The sequence below is a fragment of the Opisthorchis viverrini genome (assembly GCF_000715545.1).
Source record: "Opisthorchis viverrini unplaced genomic scaffold opera_v5_170, whole genome shotgun sequence".
Classification (NCBI taxonomy): Eukaryota; Metazoa; Platyhelminthes; class Trematoda; order Opisthorchiida; family Opisthorchiidae; genus Opisthorchis; species Opisthorchis viverrini.
The window spans coordinates 753,272-768,797 of NW_008751826.1; the positions used below are offsets into that span (position 1 = coordinate 753,272).

At 42.9% G+C, this 15,526-nt stretch overlaps 1 protein-coding gene across 1 annotated transcript in view; it reads right to left on the reverse strand.

The window, feature by feature from the left end:
- The window catches only part of T265_07409 (hypothetical protein), a gene marked incomplete at both ends in the record, with an annotated part of 135,057 nt that overhangs the window by 60,173 nt on the left and 59,358 nt on the right, over window positions 1-15,526 (reverse strand). Inside the window, 2 exons of the mRNA XM_009172919.1 lie at window positions 9,507-9,541; window positions 10,259-10,566. Of these exons, the coding sequence (XP_009171183.1) occupies window positions 9,507-9,541; window positions 10,259-10,566 (343 nt within the window). The remainder of the gene's footprint in view (window positions 1-9,506; window positions 9,542-10,258; window positions 10,567-15,526) is intronic.

A 15,526-nucleotide genomic window follows, 5' to 3' on the forward strand; every position in this document is an offset into this window, starting at 1 on the left:
AAAAAACAAGTGCCACTATCGATGAGACAATGGAAACAATTATCGTCATGATTTCCATTAAGAAAACTGCTCACAAGGTTGCTGAAATCTTCGACAACCCACGACCGGTTTTGCCCTTCTTGGGGCTCATCAGGTAAGCGGAGCCCCGAGTTTCCGTCAACCATATAATTTGCTTGAACCCAAATTGGACTGTTTTCAAAAAGTACACCCATTTGCAAATAAATTTAGTTTTTACGAGAGAATCAACTGAATCTCTTGTTTATGATATGTGTTGCACACAGGCCACCTCATACTTCAGTTAGCACGATATTCGAGATATCGCAGTATATTTTCATAAAGAAACTACTCACAAGGTTGTTGACAGTATTTCAGACGGTGTGTCAATCTGTCCATTCACCAACGCCATGAAGCGAGGAAACTTTCATGTAAGTCTTAAAAGAGTAGTGACTGAATTCCAGTTACTGAGTATTGTGAGATTCCTCAGTCAACAAAATGTTGCCCTGATCGAACGCGATGAGCCCGTATACATTGTGGAAACAGCTTGTACTGACCACCGTTCACTTAGTCCATGGTGCGCTGCTCTAGGAAATCAGGGAATCACCAGTACATACTAAAACAGTAGTACTAGGAGTATTAAACGTGTTTGGGGGTTCTGAAATCAACTGTGAAAGTGTAGGTCTAACGAATTTCATTAGGAGGCAGTCTGAGGAGACATTCACGAGCCTCGGGAGTAGAACTTGGAGACGCAACAGCAAGGGCTTCTCCGATTAGTTACTTCATATTCTCCTGCTTCCAAAGTGTAATACGTACATCCTTTGAATAGCGCCAAGTCCTTTCATTCCCCAACAATGAAGGAATCCTACACGAGATTTGGTCAGTTTTTGAGGAGAAAAGTGTTTTACTGGTAGGAGGTTGGGGAGGGTATGGTCGGTGCACCAAACACGCCGCCGATTCCGGGCCTGTCTGTTGGGATAGAGTAAATTCAATCACCTCGTGCTTCAGAGATTCCGGGGCCGTCAAAAATGCACGGTGTTCCTGAGCTGCGAATCCACTGCTTCTACCTCTAGTGTCGACTAATTGGAATAATCACCCATGTGCGGAAGGGAGTTGATTGATATACAAACCCTAAATAGTATGCAAAGACCATTTGGTGCCATCCTGGTTAGCGAGTGCGTCATGAGTGAACGTTGCTGATGACAATAGACGCTATTCTGGTGGGAATCGATGGGCCTATCGTGAGGTTCGTATTTTTGGTTCAGAAGAGTTCTTGAGGTGACGCGTGACATCCAAACTTTATCTAAAATACAGAAATTGAGTGACCCCTGTAACGGTGCCTGCATCAATCCTTCTGCATCAATCGTCGCATCCTGAACATTGAATTCTTTTTGGTATCCCGTCAGATGGGCCTGGTGCATACTTCCTGGGAGCGAGCAATTCAGACTCTTATAACGTACAGAAAACCCAGTATCGCTACAACTGCTGTTTACACAAGCGGCAACACTGGTTTCACAGCACTATTTGTCGAGTTTCAACCACATTCCTGGTAGTGCCTACCAAATTTTAAGTCTTGGATTTTCTAAATGATCAGAAAGGTACAGGACGAAGGTAGTCTATCCTCCTAATAAGATTTGACCTTCTCAAAACTCAAATGTTCACACTTAAGAGCTCTGATGAAATAATTTTCTTCAAACTAAGGCAAATTATAACCTATTAGCCAGATGTCTCCTGTCATCTTTGATTCGAATCTCTTCACTCATTTTAAAACAGCTTCCTATCATAAAGAAACCCGTAGGTCCATGTAGCATGCTACCGTCTGCGTTGTAGTATGACACGCTACGCATTGCAGTCTCACCAGCCTACACCTGGACGTGGGATGGTTGGGGGGCATCCCATTAAATGCGTCATTCAAAATATTCGACGTCTTTCTTAGTTTTGATTGTCTCTCATTCACGAATCGGTTTCCTCGTGGGGTCTACTTTTGGCCACTGTACTGGTTGCACAACGCCTACTGTAATCCTGGATAACGTCTTTACTTCTGTCACCCTAAACTGTATGACAATAAAATTTGTCCTTGAAATCTTTATAGCATATATGCCAGTGAATACTGAAGGCATTCATCTACATCCGAGTAAATAATGAATGAAAACGTCCTCGCAACGGTTAGTCTTCCACGTGCAACGACTTCACAAGCAAGTTGTTTTTGAGTGCACTTAATTCGCCTTTCTTTGTTAATGTTGAGAAACTAGGCACAAATTGTGAGCAAGAGTCTTAAGTAGCACAAAAGCAAAAAAATGACACGTGAACTAACCAAGGTTTGTCATTCGTTTAGATGACCATTAACAAGGTCACGTGTTATGAGATTTCGTCGGTGTTGTTCTCCTGTCAGTTTCCTCAGTCTACGCTCGAAGAAAAAGGTCAACTCCAAGGCGGGGGGGGGGGGCCCCCCACCGTGTCCCATTGTTTGGATAACCTCAATTATATTTGATTGGTGCGAAAAAAATTTGGCGTTTGTACTTTAGCTGAACACTCAACTGGAGGTCAGCAAAAATATTTCACCCGCTGGTGGCAGTGGAAGAAACTCGCCAGATTTCATTGAAAATAAGTATTTACCTTACCAAACAGATTTAGGGCATATGTTGTCCCATGCTGGAAATCCTCTCGGTGTATCTTTTGTGGCATGAATGGAATACTTATAAATAAGTTATCCAAAAGTGCATTTGGGACGAAAGATAGAGCAGTGACAAGGTCGTTGCCCTTTCTAAAGTACTTCACACAAAAGTGAAACGAACAAAAAACCTTGTAATGATTCGTTTTTCGTTGTCACTTCAAGCCTTGTAGAGTCACTGGGTGACGGATTCTGATCAGATAAATAAGAAGCCTCAGAAAGTGGGAACAAAACGATGAGGTCACCACACTACCCTTCTCAGGTCATTAAGACCTGCCACCGAGTGAGCATTTTGGGCCACATGAGTGTGCGTCCTTCAATTTCCGTGGCTTGTGTATACAGAAGGATGAGGGTATGACAGTCGTTTAGCTTGTACGGGCCTCCAAAAAACTGATTGAGAGAAAGCAGCCTTTGTGGATGTAACATGTGTGATCCACTAAGCCGTATTGGTGGAATATTCCATCATGTGACTTCCTTAGTGAGATTATTGAATTTTCCGGTTTATGGATGCGCAAATGAACCCTAATAGATTTTAAATTGTGCAATTCTATTGTTAAAATGAACAGTTTACTTATTTTATTTATATGTCAAGAGGCAGCATCGTAAAACTTAGAAAGGGGAAACATTTGTGCACCATGTAAAGAAGGCTTGCTCAAATGGTTTACATTGAAAATCGGTTCCCCTAGCTTTGACATCAGTTGCGTTCAAAACCGGTCAACCAGATGCATGGGGGTGTCTTACATTGACGTCTGATTATGTAGTGGTGTTTTACTGTATGGTCTTAACTTGGTATTAATAAATCATTACGAATACTCTGTCTGTAGTTTGCGTAATAAAACAGAGTACATCGTTTCTATTACTAGACTGCAGAGGACAGAGTTACATACGTTAAATCGGATATTTAGGCTTAGCACCAACAAAATCTATAGTTTGTTCCGTCGGGTAAATTCTTTGAAGTAGTACAATAGTAGTCCTCTTGTCCATACAACTGCTTAAAAATAAGAAAAGGCAAGTGACAGGCCAAATCTCATCTAGCAAGTGATGTTCGACAATGCTCAAGAAACCGACAGGGACATGACATCGAAATATATTTCGAGAAGATGGTGAACAATTTGTGGCAGCCCTTCCTACTTTTCCGTACTTTTAGGCTGGTTGATCAAAGCAAGTCTCGTGAGCTTTGATTAACTGATAGACGGATGCGTCTGCGCCATTGCTCAACTTAGTCCACACTATGGACGAGAAGTCTGACTTGATTTGTTGGAGCTCGTTATCGGTGGACCCATTATGGTAGTAGCGGAACGCGAAATTTAGCGGCCTGGCACGCGACGACAGGAACAATTGACTACATGGGGACTGAACGGAGGAAGATGTCTTCTCATTTCTGGGGAAAGTGAACAGTTCTGCGATGCGCTTCATCATCTAGTCAGCCGTTGATCTTGAATCATGTGACTACTGGTGGGTGGTCGATAGACTTGACCTGACTTCCCATCACTCCCATCAGAGGAGCAGCCATGGGACCCTGTTTGCAAGGAAAGCCACTAGGATTCTCGCGGGTTAGGGTTCTGAAAGTTCTGAATCTTCAGTTTGTTTTCCCACTGATTCAGTGGACATCCGGACCTTGAAACACATAATGAGGACGAGCAAATTACATCACGTGGTTTGCCGCACTAATGTTGGAATCGTGCCCGTTCGACACGCTTCGAGCACCAGTCTGAGTGTCTGACTAGATCATTAGGGTATTTCGCGACAACCGGGGAGGATTTCTGTGGTTACCTAACTCGAAGCTCAGCCGTCTAAAGAAGTCAGAATTCAAGGCCCTGGCCATTCAGAAGTCGTATTTAGATCACATGACCGACACAAAGGCGTCTAGCATAGAAATACCCCCCGTCTTTACATTCAAGTTCAGATTGTCGATATGTTATACGCTGCTTGAGTTTTTTTGTTGAGAAATATAGGTATGGGCAGTCAGCGGAATGAAAGGAATTTGCTAGAGGGGTACTGAAATAATCGAAAGAATTCCGCGAGATTCCATATCAAGAAAAAAACGTGAAAGAAGAATCTTTAAGGAAGGACACAGTATTCAAGGACTCCGATTTTTCATGCTATTACTGGAAACCAAGATAACTCTAAAAAGAAGGTGAAAAAGGTCTTGTCGGACGATCAATCGTCTTCAATCATAAGCAGGTCGTGAAGTTTGCACGTGGGTTCACAAAACTGGTAGAGATTTTGGGGTGAGAATCAGGCAGCTTTTTCAGGAGTCACGCTCTACCGTGTCATATGAGATCTGGGACTGTGAACCTAGGGCAACCCATTTTATGGTTTTTGGAGGGTAGCTGTTGCACAGCAGTTCTCTTGGCCCTAGAAAGTGATCACTAGAGCCCTCAAAAAGACCTTACTACTGATGGTTGTGTTATGAAAAGAAATATTAGCACGTCAGTCATAGCCTGGGATGAGCCGCAGACTTTAACCTTCAAGAAATTGGAGCATTGTGCCAGACCGAATGAACATTTGGTTGCGCGTAAACGGGGCGAACTGGTGGCAGGGCTACTCAACATCATTTTCCAGTGCTTTGCGTTACCTTAGAGTTCCCATCTCCCAGAACAAAGTGGATACAGTGGTTGTTTGGCGTCTGTGCGGTTCATGAACAATATATTTTTGGTAGATAAGCAATTATCGACATTGAGATGCAAATCCAATGGGTAACCATCTCTGGCCAAGAAAAGCTTGTGATATCGCCTGCATCCCTGGTTTCGATTGTTTCGTATGCCGTAGTTTTGCAATGAATCGTGGCATACCACACTGGTATGAGCTGATCTAAAACCTACATTTCCTACCCACTCTCAGATACCGTTGACGCAGCAGGCTATTAATCTGTGGTTAAATATTCCTGTGCGGTTTCTCGCTGTATGAACAGAGGGTTAACTGTTATTGCAGGTGAAAGAGGAACAGCCAACATAAGAACCTCTGCATCTCGACTCCCCCTCTCTAGGCATGAGCAACCTTGTGCTTCTTTCATGTGGCATGGCAGCTAGGCACGGAAAGCGCTTTACGGCTGAACGGCTATCTTATCTTTTACTATAGTAACTTCATTGAACAAGCACTTCTAGGAAGGGATATAGACGAATGTACCGAAATGTTATCATTCGTTAGACAAGCCCTTCACCAGATGCACTTTTAACAGATGATCCTGTAGAGTATAGCTTCAAACTGTCGCCACAATTCACTTCTAGTTTTTGTCAGGGAGAACTATTTCTTCATAGACAACATAAACTACAAATAACCGAAAGCAATCTGTGCATTTCCTTGCTAGTTGTTGGAACTTCTTCACATAAAACCATCTGCAACTGACAGTTATTCAAAACTATGATCCCGAAAAACATCTGTTCTGATATCTGCATCTCTTAGTTGGTCTACTGGCGACAAATGGTTCGCCAGAGAAAACATCTAGGAACTTCAAAGGCCCCTCTTCGACGGAAGGCGCAAACTTTCAATGGGAGCGACTTTTGGGCCGGTTTGAAACGTTTGGTCTTGTTTGGTTTAGAAACCGTGTACCTTGTGCTGATGTCTAGACAATACTCTAACTTATGTTTCCCAGCCTAAATTTTTGACGGACTGCCAACTAAATTTTCGGGCATATACCTCCGTACACTTTAAGACTTGGCGTGTTAGAATGCCTCAGTTTCTCAGTGGGGTGGTGTTGTGTATTGCAATAGCACACTGAGCGGTGACGAGACGATTCACTACGCTCTAGGAAATTGCACGTATCCTACACAGAAGATTCCATCAGACGCACAACAAATCATAGTTTACATCAACTGGTTCATCGTGAACGTGGTCGTTCCAAATTAGCTGGTACACCGAGGCCCCACTGTGCCAGGCAAACTTTAAAGCTCAGATTCTTGGCAACTTTTGTCCAGTGATACATAAACCTAAAGTTTTTGGACTCATTTGATGACGATTAGTGGATTTCAGCCTGATACACTTTCTTCAAATGCGTATCATAGATGACGAGGGCAGTTTTATCAGAAGAACATCATCATGCCTGATTTGCTCCTTCGATTTCGTGGAATGTGTGTGTGTGTGGTTAGTGACAATCAGTCCGAAAATAAATCGGTCACTTATTAGGTGTTCGTCAGATACGTATAAGGAAATCGATCCAACGACAGTGAGGTGGCTTTTAAATAGAAGTGAAATTCTAGACCGATTTCCTTTAATTCAGATTTGTGGAACGCTCACTGACGATATGTTTAAAGATGGCCGGAAGTTAAGAGCTTCATGGGAACAATAAGATGCTTTATTTAAACTTTCAGAGCCACGTTCTTAGAAAAAAACATAGAAACCCCGTTTTGAAACCAATAAATAAGCGAAAATTTTGGTAAGAACGTTTGGACGACCCATCAACTTATCCAGGTGTGCTCATGATTGTCTATTAGGTTGAGCAATCTTTCCGGTGAAAAATTCCAGAGGAAAATTGTGCTAATACGCACAACACAAATTGTGATGCCATCATCAGGTTAAGAAAGTCCCCTGATGAACTTTTGCACCAGTCTCTTCAAACGTCTATCACAATTCTAATGGAACACTAATCATCTCAGGTTTGAGTGATTCGACAATTCATAAGAAAAGATCAGCAACCCTATGAGTAGTATGTTCCACCAAGAAGAAATCAATGGATTTTGCCTAACTTTACCTTTACTGTCGGTGAGTCTAACGTACGAGTTGACCTTGTATCAGACATGCGACTTAATTATTCTTATGACTGATGAACTTTCCATGGTCACACAGATATCACGTTTTTAAAACCTTTATTGGCAGGGAAAAATTAAAGTACAGTTGTTATGTGCGGCTGTGACGCGCAAATTTTTGTCACGAATTTAAATTCTCTTTCAGCTTTGTCACAGATGTGTGCATGCGTAATCTTAACTGCATAACCGTGACTGCACGGGTTGCTAGGAATCTGGTCATGTGTGAAAGAACCAGTGCGAAGTTGGAGCTGAAAAAATCTAGATCACTTACTTCGAGAATCCTCACTCAGACTTCGATCGAACGTGAAAGCAGCTTTCTTTCGTAGGCTCACTAGTTTGCTATCAGTTCCCCGAGATCCTCTCTCAATGTTTACGCGTCGCACTACATGAGCAGGCAAAGACGCACTACGTGTAAATGGTGAAGTCGGACTTGAGTTCACTGAAATTTGCCGTCGTTCGACTACTGCAGGTCGAGGTCTGGTGGTGAACGGTTTTGAGCCGTTTGTTGGAGACCGTTCCAAACCCAAAGGCCTTACTGGATTTCGTTTTAGGCACGGCGGTGCCTCATACAGTGTAAACTGATTGCCATCGGTCTCCTGGGTTGGCATGACTATGTCCACGATATCTTCCACTGGTTGAGCATAGAATTTCGGACTAGAGACTGAGTTGGATGGGGAGAAAGGATGATTGGTATCCACACTAACTGAAGGAGACACAGTACGGGCTCTAGGTGACTGTGGTGGTGGGGATTTTGCACACAAGCGACGTATCTCAACATCGGGCGTCTTGGGGCTAGTTTCCGAAACAAAAGTGTTTAAATCTTCGGTTACTAAATCTTCTGTCCGCACGAAACGCTGTTTGGAACGCTCCACGGGGACTCTGTTGGTATATGGCACAAACGATGGTGTCACGGGGCTTTCAGACCGAAGTCGAATACCATTGTGAGGTTTAGGACGTGTAACAATTTCCTCTTGATGCGGATTCTTTAGTCTCGCATAGGTTGCTCGTGGAGAACTGATAACAGGTACCGCCTTTTCCGTGTCATTCATTGTGTATGTATTCCGGATGCTATTATAAGAAGCTCAACTTTTCGGGATATGACCAAGCACGAGACCATCCAGAGCGGATTTTGCTGCTATCGAACAATGCAGAGCACATTTATGGCCCTGTCAACATAAATCGTGTGCGTGTTAGATCATCTTAGCAATGTGACAAGCTCAGGGATCAAAGAGTATTTCTTCAGGTGTGAAACACGTAGGCGAGATTGTGTGTGCATCAGTTGATACACCAAGAAACAAGCGCATTTGCCACACACTTTCCAGACGGGTAGCCGCACTACTCTACACAAACGACGTATTGATTGGTCTTTTCTACTCACTCAAATGGTGCGCGCTTGTAGGTGTGTGCGAGTTTGTGCGTGCTGCCGTGCGCTCGTACGCACAAAAAGGTAAATGCGCTACCCCGCAAGGTCACGCGATGTACCCCGGTTGGTGTACGAGTCAATCACGTGTTGTATGCGATGGACAGCTCGACTATGCTAGGATTTAGGTAGCCATCTTTACGCGCGTTGCACACTTTCGAACGCTGATGCGATGCCTTCAGACCTGGCAAGTCAAGTATCCTTTAAATAAATCATGAAAATGCACCGTCCCACGATGGATTCAAAGGCTTTTAAGACACATCGAAAGACACGGTATGGCTTGGCGACCAGCGAAACCAGGATAGGGAACACAGTGTTGGAGTGTAGGAAACAAACTTATACTCACTTGAATTTATTCGATCCATACGCTCCCATCGCTCCATTCCAACACGTTTTCCAGATTGTAAAGTTCGTAGAGCTGCCTATAAATAAAGACCTCTCATGCTGAAGGTCACGCAAATCTGTAAAGTTATAGAATCACCAGCATCCACACATGCCTGGGAAAACAATCCATTCTGGATCGTGCGATGTGAATGTGCACATGCAAAGCCTACCTCACAGTGCTGTGCTCAAACAACGTCTTACCGGGAACCGTAGTTCAGGTCAGAATTACAGTTTCAGGCAGATCAGCGAGTCAGAGATGAAAACAGTTATGATACACATTTTGAGGACATACTTGTGATCCTTGCACCGCACGGCATACCTTCGTTTCTAAGGAGGAAGTAAACAATAAAATGAGGATACGAAGAAAAATTTGGAGTGAATATAGCTAACAGGGGAAATCTTCACGGTGCGTATGGTGAAATTGGAGGTATGTACGGAAGATGGTCAGACTAGATGGTTTATCCGTTTCTGTTGATCATGACATGACCGAATAGCATGTGTTTCACAATCTAAGAAAGGTGTAGACAACAAATAAGCCCTGAGTACTTCGGAACTAGCGAATGTACAACTTCGGAAAGAAAGATATGAAAGCTGAATCCGGTGGATCAGTCCCACATCGCTGGTCCCCAAGATGGAACTGAAACTCAGTTAGAACAATGATAAGTAGAATTTCCACCAACTCTCAGGGCAACTGGGAGCCAGTCAGTACATGACCATAGTTATTCTGACCGCATATCCACTCGACTCAGTTGGCGAATGGTAAATGTTGTTGTCCACAAGCACCTGGCCACGGGAACATCATACACCTGAGGATATTCGTAGGGGAGGAAAGGTCCCGCAAAAAGATTCTTGTTCCCAGTTCCTGTGCGTCTTTTCCAGGTTGGAACTTTAAGGTGATCTTTCAAGGTCATGCAACAATTACTGTGTTACCTAAGTACTACCCACTTAACCCGTGAAAAGTTTCCACAGTTCAAACCGATTCAGACCGTTTTGGTACTAATAATGATCTTTCTGGTATAATTCACATCGTACAAACCAACTTACTTTCTCAGAGTGTGCGTTGTCCACGAGCTTTCGTTCAGGTACTGAGTTGAAGTCGATTTGACGTTTTGCTTTCCTGCCGTCGGTGATAACAAATTTTGGTCCCCTGTCAAACTGCACGACCTCTTGAGTTCTTGTAATTCACGACGTGTGGATGACAGCTCGTCTTGGAGTCGGCGAATCCTATCGGTATTTGAATCTGTCTCATAGTGACTATAGCTAAATGCAGTTGGCGAGTATGGAGGTTGAGGAGATGCCATTGGACGGTTTTCAATTGAGACCAGATCTACCTTTGAGGCTCCCATTGACGGCTGCAGAGAAGAAATATGGTAACTAGGTCTTACTTTGTACAATTAAATTGTATTTAAAAGCATTTATGTTTTGACACGAAACGATAAGTAGTTCAGTTTGAAAGAAGATAGGGAAAAACAGAAGTTACGGAAAATTCAAGATACGTCAGCTGATGCCTGACAGATTCTGGAAGAGCTCTTGAGTTAGAGATGTTTAACAATCAATGAAGTCAAGAATGGTATTTGTATCTTTTTTCATTTTAAAACTTTGGAGAAACTTTAACCTCCGCACAAATGACACCAACCCTTTTCGGCGGCGTGTGTGAAATCGCAGAAAGGACATCGGCGATCTGGATGAATGTGCAAAGCATGTGGTACGTGCATAATCAGGCTCAAATTCATCCTTCTTTCCTGCTCGGATTTGAGAGTTTCATCATCAGCTTGCATGGAATACCATTACTTAACCCATGTCCTAAAAAACCCCGGATTCTGATCTTTTTTGGAGTTCGAAGGGGTTTCTGCATGTGATGTGCGTCAATCTGCGCACACAACGCTTTCACAAAACCAATTGTTATCATCGACTGACTGACGACACCGCAATATGTCTTCTGGAAGGATTTCGCTTGTGACCAGAATACAAATCTATACTGAAATCAAAGATTTTGTTTCATTATCCCTATTAGGAATCATCGTGAGCATCTATCTCATAAAACCTCAGCGAGTTTTGAATGCATGACTTCCGGGTAGTAGTTTGAGCATGAATTCAGTAGGTCGTGCGCTGTTGCTCGGCCGTGTGGTTAGGTTGCACTAAAGATATAGCGCCGGTCCTCATTCAACCACTGGGTTACATCACGTGCTCAGATGTATTGACTGGCTTCTTGGGGGATGACTCTTCATGCGGAAGTTTCACTCATCCTGTGAAGTTTCCCCACCTCTGAGGCACTTGTGGACTTTTGGTAGGTTGAGGAGACGTGAAAAGTTTTTTATCAAGTAAACAATGAGGTCGACGAAAAATCGGAGTGCGTCTCAAGAGGAAAGAGCTCCGTCTCGGCCTTTCAAAAAGCGTGTTCCGTAAAAAAGCATACTGCTATATCTCAAAGTCTGTACAGACTATAACATGCTGGGGCCCTTCTACAATAAATTTGGTCGAAGGCAGTCATAAACAGGAGATTCAGTTTAGTTTCAATTGAGTCTCTCATGTAAACAACAAATTATTTTGAAAATGGCTGCACTTGGTTTAATTTTAGCAATGTCTTGAAAAGAATAACTTTCACACGGTATTTGTTTAGAATGAAACGCTGATTTAAGCGTCCCGCCGGGCTACACTGGGCTTTGTAAAAAATGATCATATCAGTTTTGGCTTATCAGACAGACTAAATACTGACCGTCACTTATTTGTTGTCCGGTACGTTTGGGATGAAAGGAGCGACAGCCTTGGGGGTTTGACCGACTGATGCAAATAGTGAAACAAGAATGAAATTTACAGTACTTAAGTGCTAGTTAGTTTTGCACTTTTCATGGGCACGATTTTGCAAATGTCTGGGGATCGAGCGCGCTGGCACAAAAAAATTGATCGGATTCTCCCGGTTTTCTCTTATTTACGGAAAGCGGTTCACCACTATCTGTTTCCAGTTCAATTTGAGTCTTCCTTTTCATAGAACTAGTTCGCGGTTCACTGACTATTTGTCGTCTGTTAGTTTGGGGGAATGGCTGGAAGTTCCGACAAGTCTGTCAGCATACCAGTTCTTGCACTCGATTTATCTCTGTTCAATAAGTCGTGTTTTATTTCAGGCTTGCGGAAGTAAGTTGCAAAATTGGTTTCTCCTGGTAAAGTTTGTCTGTGGTGTTTAAAAATTTCAAACTTTATACAACTCTCCGAATGACATTGACTAGCAAACAAGGATCCCGAGGTAAGACAATAGTGCATCGTGCCAAATGGAGAAAGTTGTTTACCTTGGAAATAGCATAAACGAGAGATTCGGCTGGGTTCCAGGGGTCACTCTCGAAAAACCAAATTTGTTTGCAATTGAGCCTATTTCGCTCATTTCTTTTTCTGTTTTGAGGCACTGTCAATAGGTTAACTCCCACCTGTTGCCTGTAGGTCGAACAGGTATGCCGACATCGCTGTTGTGCGAGATTCGGCGGGTTCCAGGGGTCACTCTCGAAAAACCAAATTTGTTTGCAATTGAGCCTATTTCGCTCATTTCTTTTTCTGTTTTGAGGCACTGTCAATAGGTTAACTCCCACATGTTGCCTGTAGGTCGAACAGGTATGCCGACATCGCTGTTGTGCAAGACAATATCATCATGCAGCCAACTTGAATTTTTCATGGTTTCCACTTAGTCTCTTGGTTCAAGCAGTCACCCACTATTGTCGTGATGTTACTACGTCTGACACCTTGGTTGTCAGTAAGATGTTGACATCAGTATGTCTTCTTGTGTTGCGTCAGTAAGGAGCGTTCTGTTAATGTGCGTTTATTTATACACTTTTTTCGTCTATGCTCTCAAAGCTTCATTGATTTTCGTTCGTTGACGACTAATTATCCAAGGCTTGGGCTTTCCTTCGAGCAGCTATCACCAGAAAAATATCAACCGTCATTCGATTCATCCGCGTGTTTGACTCAGGCTCTATCCAACCGATTTTTAGTATAATTAAACTGGTGATGATCAGTACTTGAATAGATCTTGGATTGCTCATCTATCACGCAGGAAGCTGGAGTTCATTTTCCACCAATATTTGTGGGACGCAGAATTCTAAAGATGGCAAGTAAGGATGAAGAATCTGCACAGGGCTGTTCGGCTTTCAGCATTGCCAGATTTTAACATGAAATCAATAAACTCTAATTTTCAAACGTATTGTTTTTGGTCGGTGTCAAAATACAATGGAGACGTGCGTTGCAATACGCGCTTTGGCTTCACTTCATCGCCACACCGATCGATAACCCGTATCATTAATTAAATGCTTTTGAAGTCAGGGTTATCAGTTACTTTAGTCTAATTTCACCAGTGTAAGTTGATGATCGTGGTAAACTATGAACCGCAGGTCTCAGAACTTGGTGCTTGCATACCGGTCTTTGAGAAGTGTGGACTTGCGGCACTTTTCTTAACAGATGAAAGAATTCATACATCAAGCTTTTAGTGAGGAAATTAGGTCGGCTTCATCGGTTGTGTATACAAGTCAACCTACTCCCAAGACCGTCATAAGCGATATGTATGTGATTTGATCATTTAGAACTTAAAACAGTCACTGCTTCTGGCACTGATTTAGAAAACATCAAAACCAGGAACTCAACTGAGACTGGTCTCAAAATTCATTCATCACCTGTCAGACATCAAATAGGCTGAGAACGTGTCACCCAGACTGAAAAATATTGTCATGGTTCTGATGAACCAATTTAAAAAACTGCTGCACATTTGGGAACCTAGAAAGCCTTAATGTTTGTGGTAAACCTGTCTAATCGAAATTCTGTTTTTGGCGACAAGGATAGATACGTGAAGATGTTCAGGTTTCTGAAATAGAAGGTTGCAAAAAACGTTCCAAAAAGCGTTCCAGCTACTGATGAGAAACGGAAGCAATAAAGCGAGGACACCGTGACAGAGGTTGTACTACTTTGAACTGAGGAGCTGCAAAGTTTGCTAGAATAGCCTTGAAGTTGAACCTGATAAACTACCGAAACTTTCTTAGGTTCGTAATTAGTGGAAAAACCCGTACTTACGTCCAACCTGCCACCACGCGATACCTGGTTTGCAAACAGGCACCTATAGAGATTGTGACTGAAAGACCAAAGGGTAGAGTTCCCCGACGTTTAACAAAGCCTACCAGCAGTTTGTGGCTTTTCAAGCCTCAGCGTAAACGGGCTTACGTCACCAGCTTTTGGAAAAACAATGTTGATGTTTCTCCATGGTGAGTATTTCTCAACAAGATCTTAATCGAAGGCAGTTACACTCAGTTAGAAGAATCAGCGCCTTCCTTCTCATTGTCAGTTATTGAAGATACTTTATTATAGGGATCTCAAAACGATTTCGCTGATTCTAGAATGTGACGTTCATGAGAGGAGAACCGGCTTTCAGGCGTGTTTTAATGTAGTAGATGACAACGAAGAGCGGAACTGGATATGATACAACGCAGGTGCGGAAGACTAAACTCATCTTTCAATCAAGTATCAAAGATTCGCGAATGAGAAGAGTGAAACGACCTGGTTGTATAACCCTAATCGTGCTCATACTTTGTTCAAGTGACGCGTTACACTGACAGATGATGACATACCAACTGTTCCGTAACTGTAAGTACGTCATCATTCAGGCAAACTCATAGCTACTGTTACAATCTTATCCAGAAAACTGCTGCGAAAACACGTCCACAAAGCAGCAAACAAACCTGTGCATAGACGTAGTGCTACCCGTGAGGTAAACCAAATAACCGGCACTCATAAATGTGATTAGTACTCAGAGCTGGTTATCCAGAATGAACTTCCAGTGTCATGTTCGTTAGTAAATAAAAATATGAAGTGACGTCGTGACAACACATGACGCTTGAAGTAGGAATACGCTAAACGAGAGATTCAGCTGGGACTCGGTTGTGTGGGGACGAATTGGTGTGCAAGTGAGTGTCCTTCGCGAATTTTGTAGACTCCCACATAGCGTTGACGGAAACTCGGGAACTGTGCTTATCTGATGAGGTCCAAGGGGGCGAAATCGATGAATCGAAGTGTTCGTAAACCGTATAAGTGATGTGGTTCTTTACTGTGTCAGGCAATGTCCCAAATATCGCCCCAGATGAAGCAAGAGGCGGCCTTTATGTAACATATTTTGTTGAAGAATATTACTACCGGTAGACTTAATTGAGATTCACGCGAACTTTTTTTTATTTCGCGAGTGTATTTATCCCGCCCAAATCGTTGCAGACACGTGTCACCGTTTCATTACTTAAAGCTTTTGGGTAAGGGGAAGGTGGGTATAATCATTTAATTAGTCAGTTCCGC